The following is a 20,092-nucleotide window of genomic DNA, read 5'->3' on the forward strand; positions in this document are numbered from 1 at the left end:
TCGAATAGTCGAACGATTTTTACTTCGAATCGTTTGATTTGAAGACGTAGTTGAAGGTCGAAGTAGCCGAATCATTCAAAGTTTTTTTTATTCTATTCCTTCACTCGAGCTAAGTAAATGTGCCCCCCTTTGTCTGATGACGTTACCGTAATCAGTGATAGAGCGCTATTCACCAAGTGTAGACAGAAGTACAACAATAGTAAGTATTAATTCATCTTTTACTTGCAGCAAACAAACTACTGGGTCTACAGTACGAGGAGCGCCCAGGTTGGTAGCTAAAGCCTCAGTTACATCTGACCAATGACGTCTTTAACACTTTAATCCGGTCCCACTAATTTTGAGCTACTTTATGAGATTCAAATGTAAAATGAAAGGCATTCATGTTTTACAGGCATTTGATATTGTAAAATTTTATATATTTGCAATAATATTTTATTTACATCCTCATTTCTGGGTTATGTTTTTTCTTCCGACAGTTCACAGCACACACAGTAATACTTACAATAATACAAATAATAATGACAGATGAACAAACTATCAGCGTCAGGAATGTTATGTCCAGGGTCCCAGAACTGTCATCTGTAGCAGGTGTTGGAGGAATGAGCAGAGCCGCTTGTGCTATATTTGACAGATCAGATTTCTGTGCAACTTTATCAAAAGCAATGAGCGCAAAATAAATGATGGTGCCATTTTCTATTGTAATGTCACCTGGAACAAATGTAAACGATTCACTGGATCCAGCTATTTGTGGCATTAGACTGGAAGTATTGACTGTCATAGAATTGTCAAAACTGTTTCTCAGGTCACTGGGATTCGTGTTCATTCTTAAGTCATATCCTGAAACTGAAATATGAAAATTTGATTAAACTACCGGTCATATCAATGAATGAATTGTTTCTGCTCATAAACCCAAACCCTACTTTCCCACTTTTCCTGTTTTAACCTGGAAGATGTCTTTCTGAATTTAAAGAGTCCAGTGAGTATCCGCACTACAAGGCAAACACTGTTGCAGCCTGTATAGCCGGGGTGCATGGTTAAAATATATATAAAACCGGCACTCCCATGTAAAAATTCTCAATTGTTTATTCTGTTGTACCAATGTTCAACGTTTCGGTCCTTGTTAGGACCTTTCTCAAGGATATATATATACATGTATATATATATTATGCAGGGAGTAATACATTCCAGTATTGCCTCTGATTTCAGAAATTCTAATACTGATCACCCATAGAAAAATTTGCTTGCTGCTTCTGTCATCACAGCGCCTCTGGCACTTGTTTCTAATGCAGTCGTTTTTCATTTGCTTAGTCATGAATAATTAGGAAAAAATCTGGCAGGTGCAAAGCTCTCCTGGGGATGGCTCACTCGGGTGAGAGTTGTAGTTAGGCCACTTAAAGTAAGTTCTCTGACTTAGCCAAGTGGAGCAGTGCAGTGAGTTATATATACTCAATTCACAGTGCCCAATATTCATAACTATTTGTGATCCTTACCTCTCCTTGTCCTTAAAAAAACAGTGTTTCAGAAAATAGAAGAAATCTAGTTGCATACCAGTTCCCTGGTCCAGGTCATCCCCAGTCGCTGTCCAGGTCAACACAATCGTGTTTTCTTCTATTTTTGCCTCCAGGTCAGTTACTTTCTCGGGTTTATACAAGTCTGGCTGAGGACCTGTAGGTACATTATTTACTATGAACGATCCTCCAGAAGCTGTTCTACTGAATTGTCCCACATTAAGGTCCTCATCATTAATGACTGGCCGTGATGGATTCATGGTTACTGCCCCTAAAGAAACAAAAAACAAAAAACCTAAAACAAACTAATTAAAGTTCTCAAAAACAAGATCAGTATAAGATACGATTTGGAGAAAAGAGTAGTTCTTTCAGGGAAACAGTTTCAGAAAACTGTTCTGATTACCATTTTCTAAATAGCCAGGAATATAAAGAGCTCGGCTCCTTGGCAGTGCCAGTCGGCTTTTCTTCTTGCTGTTTTCTACTCGCACTTTTAAACCGTGTCTTCCATTTCCTTTAAATTCTGTGTAGTATCTTGAGTAGATTCCATCATTCTTTAAAACATCAGGACCTTGAAATAACAAAAACATTTACTTAGTTTGTTGCGTGTTTAAAGAGGTTAAATTCCGTATCCATGGTGTGTGTTACAAAATGTCAATGACATGGGAATCCAGTTGTCTAAATGGATATATGTGTATATTTATTTATATAGTGCTGCTGTTTGCCCAGTGTTGTACCTTTACCTTAAAAAAAGCAATGATAATGTTTTCAAGAGAATGATGAATGTAATAATACATAAATACACAGTACATACATGCATATTTCATATTTCATATATATATATATATATAGATATATAGATATATTTTTACAGCATATATATGTATCTGATGCATTTTTTTACATAGATGTCAAGCTGTTAAAAACACAGAGAAGCACAGTAGTGTTGGTGGGCGCCATGTCTGGCAGTGGTTTACAGTGAACATGGTCCTTGTTGGCAGTCAGTGCTGGGAGACAGTACATGGGACATGACATGGATCATTAAATGCATTTAAGGAGGGGTAAGGGCCTTTCAGGGGGAGACACTTTTAAAAAACACAATGGGGATTTTTAGGCATTGATTTTGTGTGAATTTGCCACACGTTCCCCGTGCTCACTTAAATTTATACATCTACCTCTAATTACCACCTCCTACAGCTGTTTTTATATTTCTAGTCTTCTGCCTCTTTTCTACTTGCCCCACAATATGGAATTGGACAGGATATGCCAGAGGTGAATTGCCCAGAGAGTAGTAGATGTTGTCGTCACTAACTGCTTCAAGATTTACAGGGCTTCATATGGCAGATAGGATGTGTTTAATGAACTGGACATATATATTAAGGGTGTTCATTTATGTCACCATATGGCAAGCTGTCCAATCTACATAATCAAGCCCCCCATCAAAGTTCCCTTTCTCCCTTTATTGTTGCTACTTTTTTTCTCTATCTCTTGCTCGCCATTGCTACCGTAAGTTTGCACATTTATCTACCACACCATTTTTATTTTCCCTGTCTTCTTCTTACGATGATCTTGGGAAAGAAGCCAGGTTTAGGGTATCTCATTTGTTACAAAACGGAACATAAGGTAGGATCATGAAAGACATGTATAATCATGTATTGATTGTTTTTAAGAGAACTCAGGTATGCACGCTATAATAATATTACATTTAATACAATTCAGTTCCTTAATGTGTCACTGTGTAACAATACACACATAGATTTGGCTTTGACAGTAACATTACCTGCTCCATTGTCCCAGAGTTCTAAAGTGACTGAATTTCCATTTATTGGTTCAATAATGGCTGTTACATTTGCGCCTACCACAGGCAACAGTCCTTGATTTACTGATGCATAGACAACCATTGGCTCAGGGAAGTTGTTTGCATTCCTGTTCATATGAGCATTCACTGTTATCGGAGGTACATTTTCATCTGCTGCTCTCGATGTCACCAAAATGCCAATGGCTTGACTTGCTGTATGAGTATTGCACAGGTTGTATTGCCAAGCTCCTATCTAGTAAAACAACAGTGATGAAAAATTTAAATTAAATAATCCTGGAAAACACATGACTATTGAAGAGGCCATGCCTTTCCTTCAGGAACCAAAGATTCATCAAAAGCAATGGTAGTTGGTAAGGTACTATAGATTCACTGAACATACGTTTTGGCATTTTCAGAAGAAGAAAAAAAAACATCAGAAAGTCAGAAAGAAAATAATTAAAATCTGTAAAAGAGCACTCAATTCTGATTTGTTTTTATAGGCTACTGGGTGACAATCTGCAAGCATAGCTGATGATGCAAAGAATGATAATACAAATGACATATACATTTACACATATGCACAATATACACATTTCTAAAAGCAGTGTATGTGTTACCTCAGCTGTTCCAGGAACTCCAAGTCTGGAAGATTTTGAAGTTGTGTCGGAGGTAAAATCCTTAGACGTGTATACCTTACCATTTGGGTCTATTAGAGTGATGCTTGGTACCAAGTTTACCCATGTGACAAGAAAGAACGTTCCATTCCCCACTGTCTTGTCAATAAAGACTGTGCCAGTTAAGCAATTGTTTGGGCTAAGAACTGAGCCAGAGCTCTCCAGCTAGTAATAAAAGCAAATAATATTACATTACATTAGAAATTACACTAGAAATTGGAATCACAATGATTTGTATGTGATATATTTTATTTACCTGGATAGCTTGCTGGGCAGTTGTCCCATCTCCAGCTTTAAGGCTGCTGAAAGCATCAATTAATCCTTGAGCATCTACTTTATCTGTTGCTAGAAACTGTAATCCTCCTGTCAGGGAGAAATGACATATTGTTCATTGTTATTTTTTCACATATGCTTACTTAAAGGAGAAGGAAAGGCGCACTTTACTTGGGGGTGATTGTATTTACTTACCTCACACCCTGGCCCGTGCTCCTATCAGCAGAAAACTGGGTTCTGCCAGCGACCACAACAGAGAAATCCTCTTCCTGCCTCTCCCTTCTTCGCGTAACTGCACATGCGCAGTAGATCGAAAAATCGAACTTTAATTAAGAAGTCAGCTTTTTGTTCTACCGTGCATGCGTCTGCCCCAGGAAATTTGAAGGAAGAAGAAGAAGGCAGCTGATCGCTCAGTGGTGCTCGCTGGAATAACCCCCGGGGTGTGAGGTAAGTAGATACAATCACTTGGGGGTAATTAACTTTTGGCAACCCCAATTAAATATGGCTTTCCTTCTCCTTTAAATAACTGAAGTATTCAATAATAAATAAACGTTTTAAAAATGAAAACTTAAAGTATACATGTTTTGTGAAATACATGGCTACCATCTTGACAATGCATCTGTTTCTCACAGTTCTCTTTCCATTTTGGCCCAAATCTCCCCACTACACATGGGCATACCAGTCAAGTGTGATCCCAATTTTGGATGTGGTGCAAAGGAGGCTGGAACTGTGCAGTACAGTACAATGAAAGGAATATGAGAGGGGAAGCAAGTGGTAATATTGCTCTAATGTTACAAAGGAGATGCATTTAGGAGCTGAAAAGATGGTAAGGAGAGTGCATTGATAGGTAAGCTCTGTACTATACAAACAGATTTATAGGGCCCAGTTGAGCCTTAATGATAAAACTGGCTTCCTAAAATATGATAGAATGTTTATTTTACCCAAAGGTTCAACAAGCATGAGCCTGATTCTGTTGCTTGTGAGGACATCTTGACAGAGTGACAGCCAATGGGAAGTGAGTAGGCATCAGTCACTCCAGAGCACTCTATTTTTGAATGTCTTCAGAAGAGCAACCATGACATTGGGGGAAGGCTTGGATGTGATCGGGCTGGTTTCTGGTTTTCATAGATTTTGAACTGGACAGCCCCTTCAAAAACTGTACAGGTGGTAACCCCACAGACAGGAGGGCCACCAGCCATTGCTATCAACAGGATCGGACTTATTCTTGTTAAACGTATGGATGAAAAAAAAAATATTTTGCTTTCACAATTTTCTTGGCTTATAGTAAGAGTCAGATTGATGCAATGTGATCAAATTGAGATAAATTCCTTAAATGTGATTAATTCCTTTCATAAATATTTTTACCTGTCATTTTTACAATTGTTTCAAGTTCCTTGGCTGCATTTGGACCCAGAGCAATGACATGAATGATCGATCCACTATCGGTTATATCATTAAAGCACTTAGATGTGTCATAGTTATCTTCTCCATCTGTTAGGACGACTAGCTCAGTGCTGTAAGATGATCCATCATACTGTTTGTTTATCTGTTTGTGGAAATGGAAAATTCATAAATTTTGCTCACATTTTGTTATTAATTATGCATTAACTGCAGACTGATGCAATTTTTAATTTCATTTTTAATTTCATTTTTAATTTCATTTTTTCTTGTAAGTATTCCTTAAAGTCAATATGCTGTAGATGCCACATGCCATTTAGATAGGGGATATCTGCATACCACCCCAATTCATTTAAAAAATCAAGCAAAATTCTGATGCACTCTGGACCTGTATCAAAAATGTATTTTTTGTCCTGATGAAGACATCCATACGTGATGTTAAAAAAGTAACATAATGAGCTTTTGATACTTTTGAAACAAGTCCAGAGCGCATCAGAACTGTGCTTTGATATTATATGTTTTCATTAATCAACAAAGGCTACACTGTACATTTGTAGAGTTTGTTGGTTTGGTAAAGAGCATACAAGGCTTAGGAGTGACCTAACAAGAGCCCCAGTATGACATTTGAGTTGGTTTGTGGCAGTGGCATAACTAGATTTTACTGGGTCCCACAGCAAATTCAATTTAAGACCCCAAAATATTGATAAATTGGCCTGTTCTATTAAGATATATTACAATGGCTAATAAATTAGAGCCTCACTGAGCCCCCTACACTCCTGGGCCGCCCTGAAATGCAGGATCTGCTTCCTCTGTAGTTTCACCCCTGGTTAGTGGGTATGTGCTGTCTGTGGTTGAGAGCTTGTGCCCTTAGTTTTTGGAGCACCTACCTATCTATATTACCCGTGCACCACTGTAGAACTGTGAATAAACATCTTCACACTGCAGATGTTTTTATTCCTCAGCATAAGATCTAATTCCCACAGCTTTGTAACTGTCAGCACTACTTGAGACTATTATGTCTGTTGCTCATTAAGAAAATATATTACTAATTTTATTTTTATCAATAGTTACTATCGAAGGCTTATAGAATTTCCAGTCTAAAGAGTGCTTCCTGTGGGCTCATTTTTGGTATTTCAGACTGCTTATTAAACCTGGGTCAGACATGATGCAATTATATGAGAAGTTTGGATTTATGCTACATGCTTGTGCCATGTATAGGATACTGTACAGACTTTCTGAAATCATGGCCCAGACCTGTTTCTTCTTCTTGTTAAAGGGGAACTCCACAAAAACATAACTTGAGCTTTTGAAAAGTAAACATAATTTCAAGAAACTTTGCAATATACATCAATTAAAAAATATGCAGCCTTTTCATGATTTTTAATGGTTTCTGACAGTTCCCTAAGCCTATCCCCCTGTTCTTCTGCTGATCTTTCTGACTACTTTGCTGAGCTGGCTGACTACTGTTACTTTGTAATATCATCTATCTTGGCACTATTAAAAAGTAATTGCATCTTTAAAGAAAATATGTTTGCTGGAAAATATACTCAATAACCCACCTATTAGATGTTTTTATATACAAAAGAATAATCTTTAGATTATAAGATTTATTGAGCAGGTTCAACTTTACCCTTTGCATAAGTCAGTTTATGTATATAAGTTTTATGTATGCATCAATCTATTGTACAGCACTGCTGAATATATTGGCTCTTTATAAATAAATTAATAATAATAATTACCTCAATGCCCTTCCTAATTCCCAGGCAAATGTCTGTTCCCCCACCAGCAGTTGTTGGAAGGAGAGACTTTAGTTTATTCCTCTGAGTGTTATCAATTACTTGTACCAGATTGGAAAGGACAGCTGCAGTGGTTGAGAACGTGATAATCCCAACATAAGAGGCCTCTTCAACGATCTGCATCAGGAACACTTCTGCTGCCTGGTATAGTCGCCCAATTCGATCATCCTATAGATTGTGGATATTTAAATTATATGTTGTCATTTTTTTTAAATAAAATATCTCCAAGTAATACTGTATTTCTTATTGTAAATATGAGTGCACTTTCTGCAAGAAGATTCTGTGATAACATTGACCCCAGTGTATATGGATGTGCTGCACTGGGGCAGGGACTGATGTATAATACATTTTAATCTACTGCTCTTTAGGGGATACATTTATTACGTGTGGTAGTAAATGAGCCCCAGTAAGTTAAAGGACCAATTACACCAAAAATGTTAAGTTTTGTAAACTTAATTTACTGTCACCTTGCACTGGTTACACTGTGTGTTTGCTTCAGAAGCACTACTGCTGTGTAGCCATGGGGCCAGTCATTCAAGCTGAATAGGTCAAAAAGGTACAGGTTTACACAGCATTCTGTATAACTCAATAAGCTCTATAGAATACAATTTATATTTGTTTTAACCAGGGCAATATTTCAGTCTGGTGTCATCATAGGCAGTGGCAGGGAAGATTTTGTTCCCTTCACAAAATGTTATTTACCATATAGCAAAAGTGCACTCTGCATGAGCACAAAGAGGCACACTCTTGAACCCCTTATTATTCCTGCCCATTTGCCTGGGGGCCTTACTTAATTACCCCTCATACCTTTAATTACAGATTAAAGTCTATCTAAAAGCATTTGCTAATGTAACCAGTAACCACTGCATCCTAAAATAAGTCTAGGAATGAAAAAAACCTTTGTTACTTAGCTGCAGTGATGAACAGCATCTAACATCAACCCAATTGGTTGTAGTCCTGTGAATTACATTTTTGCAACAGGTGTAGCACATATGTTGACTCTCCTGGGGGTGAACCGATTATTATTTCTTAGAATTAGAAAATTTAGAAAAAACCTACACTGGCCATACTTCCAGACACATCAAGCACCAGAGTCAAAACTCTATCAGAACTCTGCAGCAGGGAGAAGGTGGGAACTGGAAGATTGGAGTCGGCCTTTGGAGGAGTGGACTTTATGTCTGTGGAGTTCATGATGACGTCCCATGTGCTACGGGAGTTACAGATCCGGTTCTGCAATGTTGGAGCCTCAGTGTTATGGTTCTTCTCACAAAATTCAGTAACCTGAAAACAGCAACAGCAGCTATTACTGTACATTCCAACTATAAATGGTGGAAGTACATAAAAAAACTGATGCACTCGTTTGTGATTGACGAGACTAAAGGATGATGATAGAGATATAAACGTCGTCCTTTTAAATAAAACCATAGAACCTAAAAGGTGGTTTCAAACATGCAGTTGCTGTAGGTGGTACAAGCAGATACATAGATTAATGCAATGTTGCTGAAAAATTAGAAGCAATTCATATACTGTACACATCCATTTGTGTGTAAGAGCCCATAAGCTGAACCAATTCTTTTAGCTTAATATTATGGTAAATTATGGAACAATGTTTGTACCCATGGCAAGTAAACAGCAGGTAACATTTACATCTGTTGAAAGCAATACTGCAAACATCAACTTGCTGTATTTTAAATTTCTTTCTTTATTATTTTTTTTTCCACACAAAAAAGAAAACAAAAACAAATTAAACAATACACAAACAAAAAAAAAGGGAAAAAGGGGTACAGAAAATAAATACAGGAGGGGGGGCTGTATTTTAAGCAAACAATTCTTACTTTTTTATGACTGCCTTTTTCTTTGTAATAATAGTACCTTATACTTGACTAACTAAGCTACATAAATCCATGATGGGGGCAAAACATTTATATTGGGTGTTTTTAATGTTTGAACATTTTACAGTAGTCATAAGGTACTGCGATCCAAATTACAGACTCCTTATCTGCAAAATTGCAGGTTCCAAGAATTCCTCTAAATTTATGCCAAAACTGCAGTGTTACCTAATAAACCATTCTGCTTTAAAAGTGAAAGGAATATTGCTTTTCCTGCAAGTCTGATTTTTACTGCAGTATTAGCTGTGATTGGGTAACAAACATACAATAAAATTGCGCAAAATCAAGTAAATGATTGCAGTATGGGAATTCCCCTCCCTAATCAATCCTGCCGTTGTTCCATGATTTCCCTGTCTTCCCAGTGTCATCATTGGCATTACGATTATGATTATTTTCATTATTATTACTACTGATTAGGTAAGACTGTAGACTTGTATTGTGAGTAGAATTTCTTTTTTTTGAGCACCCTATTTAACAGTTTATAATCTACTCTTGGAACTGAGGCTAAGGGCACATAGTGCGTACATCCACTCTGCCTGCATTTTTGGTATCTGCATTTTTAACCGATCTCCACCCTGTGTAGCTGCACACAGGCCAACACTGTGCCTGTCAGTGGAGCTACACACAAGAGAAGAAAGGAGTGGATACAATTCTCTCCACCTGTGTACAAAATGCAAGCAGAGAGACATGGACCATATGCCCTGTGTGCCCTCAACTTTAGACCAAAGCGTCCAAAATAGCTTGGCCAAGGTAGACCAAAATAGCTTTGCAGTTAGTGGCTTATGGCTTGGTTATGGGTTCAGAACAACAACATGCCCTACTGATATCAGTTTGGGGTTTGGCCAAATATTAGTTGGGCAGATTTGAAATTTCTTTTGGGCAAAGATTAAATTAGGGCATTGATGCATTCATCACCCATAGGGGTATATTTATCAAAGAGTGAAGTTAATAGTGAAGTTCCGCCACTAGAGTGAAATTCCGCCACTTCCCATTCATTTCTATGGGGTTTTTAAAGGCGTATTTACCGAAGGGTGAAATTTCACTTTCACCCATTGATAAATACGCCTTTCAAAATCCCATAGAAATGAATTGAGAGCTGCGGAATTTCACTCTAGTGGCGGAACTTCACTCTTTGATAAATTTACCCCATAGTATCTGCATGGGACCTAATAAATGAATTGTTGGCCATGGGTGGCAAAATTATGCAAAGATCTACTAATTAGGCAGACTTGGCAAACAAGAAGATAGGATAGCTAAAAAACTTGCAATCTGGCTGGATGAATAACACAAGTTTAAATGGGAAAAATATGGTTTTGGTGAATTTATTTTATTGTGTAGGGCAACACAATATATTTTAATTACAGTTTATTTCTACTCACAGGAGGCAGTCCTTGTAAATACATAATAGATGATTTGGCAGCCTGGTTCCTTTCAGGTACAAATACACAGTCGTCTTCATAAAGGCCTGTTTGTGGGTTGAAATTGCAGGCTTTTCCTTGAAATTGTTTAATGTAGGTACCAATGATATCAGTTGAACATCTGCCAAGGAAAAGGAAAGTGTTCCAAAGAATGTTCATCAAGCGTTCAGAATCTGGAAATATTTATTGTTATTGATATTCTGGTGGAGAAATGGTTAATGAAAAAGTTGCTTGTTTTGTGAAGCTAAGAAAGTCACATATCAACTGGTTTAATGATAAGACTTAAAGGAGAAGTCACCCACACATATAAACTGTATAATAAAAGTCCTTTGCAAATTAAACCTGAAACCCAAATTCTTGCTTACTGTGACTGTTAATTTTAAGACTGGATAAAATTAATATAATTTATATAGTTTAAGTAAAGTTTATTTTGCTCAAACTAACATGAGAGCAAAGGGTTAGGAATTATTTATTAGAGTGACAGGCCCCCTTTAATTCTCCTTGTTAACATTTTCAACCCTTTACCCTAATAGTTCATTCTTATCGCATAATGATCCAGATTATGGTGAAAATACTACATTAAGCTGCTGGTTAATTGCCTCAAAAGGAAAACAAATCCTTCCTATATAGTCCCATGATAAACACAGTACTCTAAGTTTACACCATTACAGGTTTGGGTGCAGGTCAGACTGGAGAAGTACAGTACTGGAGGTTGGTCCTACAACAGCAACACTTTCAGGTTAGGGTCAGGTGCAAGTAAGGTTTTGCGGGTTAGGGTCAGGTGAAGGTTGAGGTTTTCTGACCCGCACATAGCTAATTTACAATTTATTATTATTAACATTTATTTATATATGTGCAGAAAGAACATACACTCTAAAGGGAAGGGAGTAATACACAAGGTGTGGGATTGGGCAAGATCAAATTAAGTGGGTGAGAAATGTGGTACTGTATGTGGTGTTGCGTTTGGTAGTTAAGCAGAGTGAGGGTAGGCTTCTCGAAAGAAGTGCGTTTTAAGAGATTTGTTGAAAGCAGAAAGGTTGGGAGAAAGTCGGACAGACCGTGGGAGAGAGTTCCAGAGGAGGGGTGCAGCCCTTGCAAAGTCTTGAATGCGAGCATGTGAGGAGGTAATGAGAGAAGAGTTGAGTAGCAGGTCAGTAGAGGAGCGTAGTAGGCGGTTGGGTGAGTATATAGAGATGAGTTCAGAGATGTAGGGTGGGGCAGAGTTATGAAGTGCTTTGAATGGCAGGGTCATTAATTTGAATTTGATTCTGAAAGGTAGCGGAAGCCAGTGCAGGGATTGACAGAACGGCGAGGCAGAGGAGGAGCGGTTGCTGAGGTGTATGAGCCTCGCAGCAGTGTTCATTATGGACTGGAGAGGTGACAGTCTCTGGAGGGGAAGGCCAATTAAAAGAGAGTTACAGTAGTCTAGACGTGATATGACGAGAGAGTGAATAAGAATTTTGGCAGCATTGGGTGATAAATGATCGTATTTTGGATATGTTCCTTAGGTGGAAGTGACATGATTTAATAAGTGACTGGATATGAGGAGTGAATGACAGGGCAGAATCTAGGATAACCCCAAGGCATGTATTTTTTTACTATAGATGGCAGGGTTTTGACTGCAAAAATGATTTATGTGCCATGGCCCTCACAGTACAATTGTACAATTGCAGACAGACATCTTAATATATGTGTCTTGCTTAGAAATAAAATGCAATATAGTGGATTAACAGTCTGATTCAAGCAACACCAGTGTCTTTAACTTTAAATCCATACTAGGAGTTGTCTATGTGACAGTCTATGTTGTTGTGCAGGTCATACTTCACTAGTTATTCAGCTCTCCCAAAGGAAGAACAACAAGCCAGCTGGCAGATCTGATAGTATTTGACTTCAGATAACAGGCCACTTTGCCTGCAATTCGCCCAGTATCACTGTTCTCTTGCAAAGCTGTGGTACTAATTGTTGGCCTGGGTACTATCTAAAAGGAATTTGTTCTCCCTCTGTCTGCATGGGTTTCCTTCCACACTCCAAATAACATATAGACAGGTTAGTTGGCTTCTGATTCAACTGGCCCTAGTGTGTTTTAAAGTAACAGGGATCTCTACTGTTGCAGGAAAAAATAAACAATGTCTATAAAGCATTATATTGGTACTATATACATAGAAGATAATAATACTGGTAGCCAAATTAGTCAGTGCAGACCATTGGCCAATTTCCAAAATATATTCAAGCAGCACTCCGGTTCAGTTAAAAAATAATTTATTTGTGTGACAAGTGAAGCATCGTTTCGGGTATAACCAGCCCTTTATCAAGCTTTGACCATTTTTGACCATTGGCCAATTGTTATACAATTTGGAAAGGGATTTATTATACCCCGACCTATCTCAATTTGAAGTTTTGTTGGCTGCTCTGGGTTTAGTCCAAAAATCCAACTTTTCTGGGGTTCAATTCTGATTTTCCGCAATCAGTTTTTTTTTTATTAATAAATAAGCTAAAATTAGGCATGGGAGTTTGGTTGTGGTTTTTTTTTAATGTGAGAGAAATTCAGATTTTAGTAAATAATCCTTTTAGATTTTTCTTTTCAAGACCAGTGCCTTTGACTGAATTCTACTAGCAAACTGTATTGTAATTGCGGGGACTAGGAAAGTAATTTATTAGTCTGTTTTCCATCCAGTGCAACACACATACACCTACTGCACCCTTAAATATACAGCATGCTTAACCTTTGAAAGAAGGAAAGAATAGGCATTGCCAGATAGCAGCAGTTAGACCTTTGGACAGCAGAGAGCAATATTAATGGAGCAGCAGTTAGATATATTCATTAAAATGCACAGAACACAGAAAAAAATACTGATGAAGTGATTAAAGGTTATAACAGAATCAGTCATTGTAGGGCATATATCTGACTCATAATTGCTGTACCGAGTTCACGTGGGTTATAAATGAACTTGTTACTTTCATCTGTATAATGAATGTAGCCATTTTATGGAACTAAGCACCCTTAAGCTTTTATGTCACACAATGCAGTACAATCCCAATACATTAGGTTAGGTGCCAAATAACAACTTAATGTGAACTGTGCATTATATAGCTAGTTCAGTTACTAGAAGAAGACGTTTTTTAATTAACTTATGTCTGCGCCATCTCAGTGTCAAACTTTGCAAAATAATAAAAATTTTGAAACAAAGAAAAAAAAAACAGGCACATTGCTGCTCACTGCAAGTCCAAAGGAACATGTCTGAATAATGTCAATGTGTCTCCAGTATTATCAACATTGTAGCTGATATCTTTAATAAGGCTTCTACAGTATGTCTTTTTTCAACATGGCTAACAATGTCAAAATTTTATGATCTAATCCCTTTCTTAGCACAGTGACTATGAGTCCAGAAGGCCGAGCATCCCTATTTTTATGGATTTTTTCTATTTACAAGAAAAAGCATATGCTATAAAACATAAGAAACATACCTTGTTGCTTCTACTTTCTTATTTGAAGCAATATAAAAGGGTTTTTCATAGTTGTATTCATCAAACACGCCCCATCGTAGGTGAGCCCATTCATGGACAAACACTCTCCCTGCAAATACATTTAAATTGTATTTATTTCTAGAGAAAGTTTAATGAATTTGGCCAGTTTGGTTGCATTTCCATTGTACTGAAATATTAGTTGTAGTACTCCCACACCTGTCTTTAATGGTGGTCTTGTGTCTTTAAAAATAGGTTTTGGTCTTGGTGATCTCTCTCCTAATGGCAGTGGAGAATCATACCTGTTTCTACTAAGACAAGTGCCCTGTTCAGGAGACATTTATAAATGCAACTACAGGTAATGACCAAAATATGACCAAAAGTAAATAGCTGTCAACATTTGGGGTTTAATTTTATGATAATAACCTTGTAACTAAAAAATTGTTAATATTAAGTTATTGTTAGAAATATTAAAAATATAATAAAGAACTTTTGTTAAGCAAAGATAGCTTCTTATTTACTTTTCATTGCATGATAAGAAGGATTTCATACAGACTACAGGCTGGGTGTTTAGTACAATAAAAAGTTGGCCTCTTATATCCATCTGTTCCGTGTGCCCACCGAATATACCATGCAAGTTGGACCTGCTTATGCCCACTTTGGGAAGATCAAAGTGAGTCAGGTATTTCTTTTTATGAGAAGGTGAGCAGGGACCTTGATTCTGGGATGACAGTGGATGTGATTTACTTAGACTTTGCTAAAGCATTTGATACAGTACCACATAGAAGGTTACTGGTTAAATTAAGGAATGTTGGCCTGGAACATAGTATTTGTACCTGGATAGAGAACTGGCTAAAAGATAGACTACAAAGAGTGGTGGTAAATGGAACATTTTCTAATTGGACCAGTGTTGTTAGTGGAGTACCGCAGGGCTCTGTACTAGGTCCTTTGCTTTTCAACTTGTTTATTAATGACCTGGAGGTGGGCATTGAAAGTATTGTTTCTATTTTTGCTGATGATACAAAATTGTGCAGAACTATATGTCCTATGCACTTTGCAGAGCGATTTGTCTAAGTTGGGAAACTGGGCAGCAAACTAGAAAATGAGGTTCAATGTTGATAAATGCAAGGTTATGCACTTTGGCAAAAATAATATAAATGCAAGTTATACAGTAAATGGCAGTGTGTTGGGAGTTTCCTTAAATGAGAAGGCTCTATGAGTTTTTGTAGATAACAATTTCTGGGCAGTGTCATTCTGTGGCCACTAAAGCAAATAAAGTACTGTCTTATAAAAAAAAAGGGCATTAACTCAAGGGATGAAAACACAATTATGCCTCTTTATAGGTCCCTGATGAGGCCTCATCTGGAGTATGCAGTGCAGTTTTGGACTCCAGTCCTTAAGAGGGATATAAATGAGCTGGAGAGAGTGCAGAGACGTGCAACTAAATTGGTTAGAGGGATGGAAGACTTGAATTATGAGGGTAGACTGTCAAGGTTTGGGTTGTTTTCTCTGGAAAAAAGGCGCTTGCGAGGGGACATGATTACACTTTACAAGTACATTAGAGGACATTACAGACAAATAGCAGGGGACCTTTTTACCCATAAAGTGGATCACCGCACCAGAGGCCACCCCTTTAGACTAGAAGAAAAGAACTTTCATTTGAAGCAATGTAAGGGGTTCTTCACAGTCAGGACAGTGAGGTTGTGGAATGCACTGCCGGGTGATGTTGTGATGACTGTTAATGCTTTTAAGAGAAGCTTGGATGATTTCTTGGATAGATATAACATCAAAGGCTATTGTGATACTAAACTCTAAAGTTAGTATAGATATGGGTATATATCATTTTTGTGAGGGTATGGAGGGGTGTGTGTATGGATGCTGTGTTTCATTTGGAGGGGTTGAACTTAATGGACTTTGTCTTTTTTCAACCAGATTTACTATGTAACTATGTGCTATCTTCTGGCATTGCTATATACTTTTGATAAAAAGTGAACTGATGCTCAGCAGAGAGTTGGAATAGTTATGCTCTAGGAGAACTGAAAGCATTTTTGCATTCTCAACATGATTGATTGTAGGCTCAACATCCACTTTAAATCTTAGGTGATACAAATTATAAACCAAAACAATGACATAATTAGGGACGGATATGTATCTATTCCATTTAAAGTAATTAATTTCATGCATGGAACTGGGGCACAGCCTCAAAACATGCTATGAGCACTCTCATAGGCACTCCCAAGGAACCCCAAAGCATCAAATAATCTGAAACAGACCACTATACAGTGTCTAAAATGGATGTTGTAGCATTGAGGAGTGGATGAGTCAACACTAGCACAGGAGCTGTTGTGCAACCAGTTAGTTGCAAGGCTTCAGGATGTCATATAATTTACTGCTGTTGGTGTAATATATTTTACTGCAGTTGTAGTTGGAGGAGTAGGAGGAATTGACCTAGAGGTTAGATGATCAGCTTTTGATGTGGCATCTCATCCTAGAGATTCCATGTTGCAACTACTTGTGACCCTTGACAAGTCATTAATCTTCTGGTGTCCCAGCATACTAATGTCTCTATAATGGCTGCCTTGCTTGTTGTAAAGCACGTTGAGTCCCAAGGGAGAAATGCTCTATATAAATGATTCCCTTTCTCCCGTAGGCAGCCCATCATAATTTTTGATTAATCAAAACGCCTGGTTTCATAAATAGAAATGTTTTACCTCGAGGTCCATAACTTGAAATCAGATTGTCTTTCAGCAAGAAGTCTGGTGTCATATGAATGTATTTTCCTGGTTCCCCACATCCACCATACTGCAAAGTATATGGGTCATCTCCAAACTTGACGTGAGGGCTGGCAATGATCACATCTGCCTGTTTGGAAAGTAAGGAAAGAATGGTACTCTTCTTCAGGTATATCACAAAGTAGCCTAAATGATTAACAACTCTGGAGCAGAATTCAAGATAAATTAAATTATAAAAGTAATTCTAAAACAGGATGATTGCTTGCCCATTTTCCATTCACAACACTATAGTAGATAAAACTTCTTGGTTAGTTGAGCTAAAGCTTGAAGGGACATTTACAGATCCAACTGCAATGTGCAAAGTGAAATTTCAGATGTAATTGCTATGTTTTTTTAGCCACAATGCAATGAGCTCCCATAATTCCATAACAAGTGTGTCAGAAGCATCCAAAGAGATGCAACAGCACTTGCATTTTGATGCAAATGGATGCAAGTGGTGTCGCATCTGTTGGTTGGCATGCATTAGGGACCACGATTGGATCAGCCGAATATGGTTAATATAGTGGAGAGATTCAGCTTGTTTGGTGAAATCGCCAAACAAGCGAATCTCTTCGTGTACAGCCACCTTAAGAGCAGCCAGGAAAAGAATGTGCAGAAACAGTTTAAAGGAGAATTTAACCCAGCGACAAATCTCCTCTTCTTCGGGGCAACTAATCTCCCTGAATAACCTCCCCCTGCCTTCCTGCCGGGAAGAATGAAAATCGGCGGTGGGATTCGTTTTCCGAAACCGCCCCGAAGTTGCCTCACAAGGAAACTATGAGCAACTTGGGAAAACAAATCGCTCTGAGTGTCATCTCGCCGGCGATTCACATTCTAGCTGGCAGGAGGCAGTTTGGAGAGATTAGTTGCCCCAAGGAGAGGAGATTTGTCACTGGGCAACTAATCTCCCCAAATTGCAGCGTGTGCCCTGACCTTTAGGGTAAGGCCAGACGAGGAGATTCGGGGAGATTTTGTCGCCTGGCGACTTATCGGCACGTCTTTTGCGCGACTATCTCCCCGAACTGCCTCAGCGTTTTTTCCCCATAGGCAATTTTGGGCGACTATTATATATGGACATACAATATGGAATATCATATAATTTAGGCATTCTATTTAGCAGAATATCGCCTATTGATGTCTGCCAATATAAATTGGATGGCTTATGTTTACATATTATATGTATCCTATGCTTACATACTAAAATATTGAAAATAAATATTAAGTTCACAGAATCCACCTGCTTTAAAAGACAAGTAAAATAAATCTGAAATTATTTGCATGTTTGCTGTTTTAGGAGATTAGCTCAGATTATATCTTGTGTTTTCAGTACTTACCTCGGAGTCACTTGGGCAAACTTTAATTCACTTTATTACTGCACACTCTACATGTTCTCAAGTGAGTAGCCCAATGTGATGTGTTTCATTTACTTGTACTAACTTTCTATATGTAAGTGATTTTTTTCCCATGAAACTTACCTTATCATAGGTTTCTGTTTTTGCCTTTATATAGTTCTTTTTTGGCCAGGTCATAGGAATTAAGATTTTTACACTCCTTATAAAGACTCTGTTCTTTGTAGCACTGAACAAATACTGTGTAGCCTCTTTTATCATATTCTAGAAAAAAACAAACAGAGAGAAAAATTGTTCATTTAATTAATGAAAATATTGGTAAACAATATCCGCTTTTTTCCATCTAAAAAATCTTGTTTAAATTATGTTTGATGAGAGCATCAATAAGGACTGGCCTTCTAGGGAAGACTGAAAAGTCAATGGAAGCAACGCAGTATTCCTGTAAATCAATCCTGAAGACCAGACCAATAAGGGTATGATTTCAGGTGAACATTGAATATTGCAGTATTATAGTAGGATGGTTCTCAAAGCAGTATTTATAACCTCACAATTAGATAAGGGGAAAAATAATGGATTAAATATTTTGCATCCTTTTTATCAAAGGATTTATTTAGTCTTCCCAAACCTAAATACCTATTTTTTTAAGATATGCAGCTAGAAAACTTTTTAATAGTATAATCTATTCCCATTATGCAAGTATATCTACATTTAGCTTCCTTCAGTGCAGCCTTAATTAGATTTCAGAATAAACAGACATTTTCCTGTATTCTAATATAGTAGTAACTTCTATATTTAAAACACTTAGTGGGTTATTTACAAAAACTCAAATTTTACTCATATTTTAAATTAAAAAAAAAACTAGACCAAACTCCCATCCAAGACTTTTGCCTTATTTATCATGAAAATAACTCAAATTAATCGGATCAGGAAAAAACTTGATAACATTTTTGGGATTATCGGTGTAAACTCAGCGCAAACCACAATATCTTCAAATTGGGATAGGGACATCTCTCATTGACTGACACATGACCTCAATAGTTTTTTACAGCATAGGGGTATATTAAATCTTGAAAAAATTTAGTTTTTGCCCTAAAAAGCTGGACCAGAAAAATTTGAGTTTTAGTAAATAACTCCCTAAATATCAAGGTGACCTGCTAGTCACAAAATATAACAAAAATAAACACTTTTCATTAAGCAAAGAAGTAAAGAACCAGCCTTTGTTAGAGCCTGCATTAATTTTTAAAATTCATAATACATACGCTACCCATGCATAATGTCACTGGTAGCCTATGGACTTATGATCCATATTGACTGATGAAGCAATTTGTTTCTTACCTACTTTAAATAGCAAACAAATATATAGAGCTTTATGGGCACCAATATACATATATATCCTTATACCTGTGCAGAAAATGCTTATTATAAGCATTTGAAATATAAAGTAACTAACTACCCATGTAAAGGTAATACTCACTAACTGCTGCTCTTTGCTGAGAAATATACAAAAATGACAACAGATTTTAGTTTGAATTTACCTGAATATTTTCAATAATTTTCACATTCTCTCGCAGTCCTGGGTTAATTGCAAAGACAATATCTTCATAGCCACCATTCTGAAGTTTGACCATTGAGGTGCCAGATGCACAGAAAAGTTGAAATGTTAAAATTAATGTAAAAAAACTAAAGAAAGACATAGTGCCGTATTAATCTGCCTAATGACTGCATGTAAGCTTACTCATGGCACATATATATACACACA

At 37.3% G+C, this 20,092-nt stretch overlaps 1 protein-coding gene across 1 annotated transcript; it reads right to left on the reverse strand.

Moving 5' to 3' along the window:
• Positions 1-20,092, reverse strand: clca1.1.L (chloride channel accessory 1 gene 1 L homeolog). Its single transcript, XM_018257179.2, has 14 exons — positions 19,869-20,092; positions 18,460-18,597; positions 16,925-17,075; positions 14,217-14,325; positions 10,713-10,872; positions 8,504-8,725; positions 7,388-7,612; positions 5,616-5,796; positions 4,234-4,340; positions 3,921-4,142; positions 3,286-3,556; positions 1,912-2,076; positions 1,549-1,779; positions 1-843 (listed from the first exon to the last, which is right to left on the reverse strand). The coding sequence occupies exons 1-14, from the start codon at positions 20,025-20,027 to the stop codon at positions 437-439; spliced, it is 2,748 nt and encodes a 915-aa protein (XP_018112668.1). The 5' UTR covers positions 20,028-20,092; the 3' UTR covers positions 1-436.

The sequence above is a fragment of the Xenopus laevis genome, chromosome 4L, assembly GCF_017654675.1.
Source record: "Xenopus laevis strain J_2021 chromosome 4L, Xenopus_laevis_v10.1, whole genome shotgun sequence".
In the NCBI taxonomy this organism is placed as follows: domain Eukaryota; kingdom Metazoa; phylum Chordata; class Amphibia; order Anura; family Pipidae; genus Xenopus; species Xenopus laevis.

Coding starts and splice junctions, on each gene's coding strand:
- clca1.1.L (XM_018257179.2), bottom strand. CDS start 20,027: ATGTCTTTCTTTAGTTTTTTTACATTAATTTTAACATTTCAACTTTTC. Junction 18,598..19,868: donor AAATTATTGAAAATATTCAG/GTAAATTCAAAC, acceptor GTTTTTTTCTAG/AATATGATAAAAGAGGCTAC. Junction 4,143..4,233: donor CTGCCCAGCAAGCTATCCAG/GTAAATAAAATA, acceptor TTTTATTACTAG/CTGGAGAGCTCTGGCTCAGT.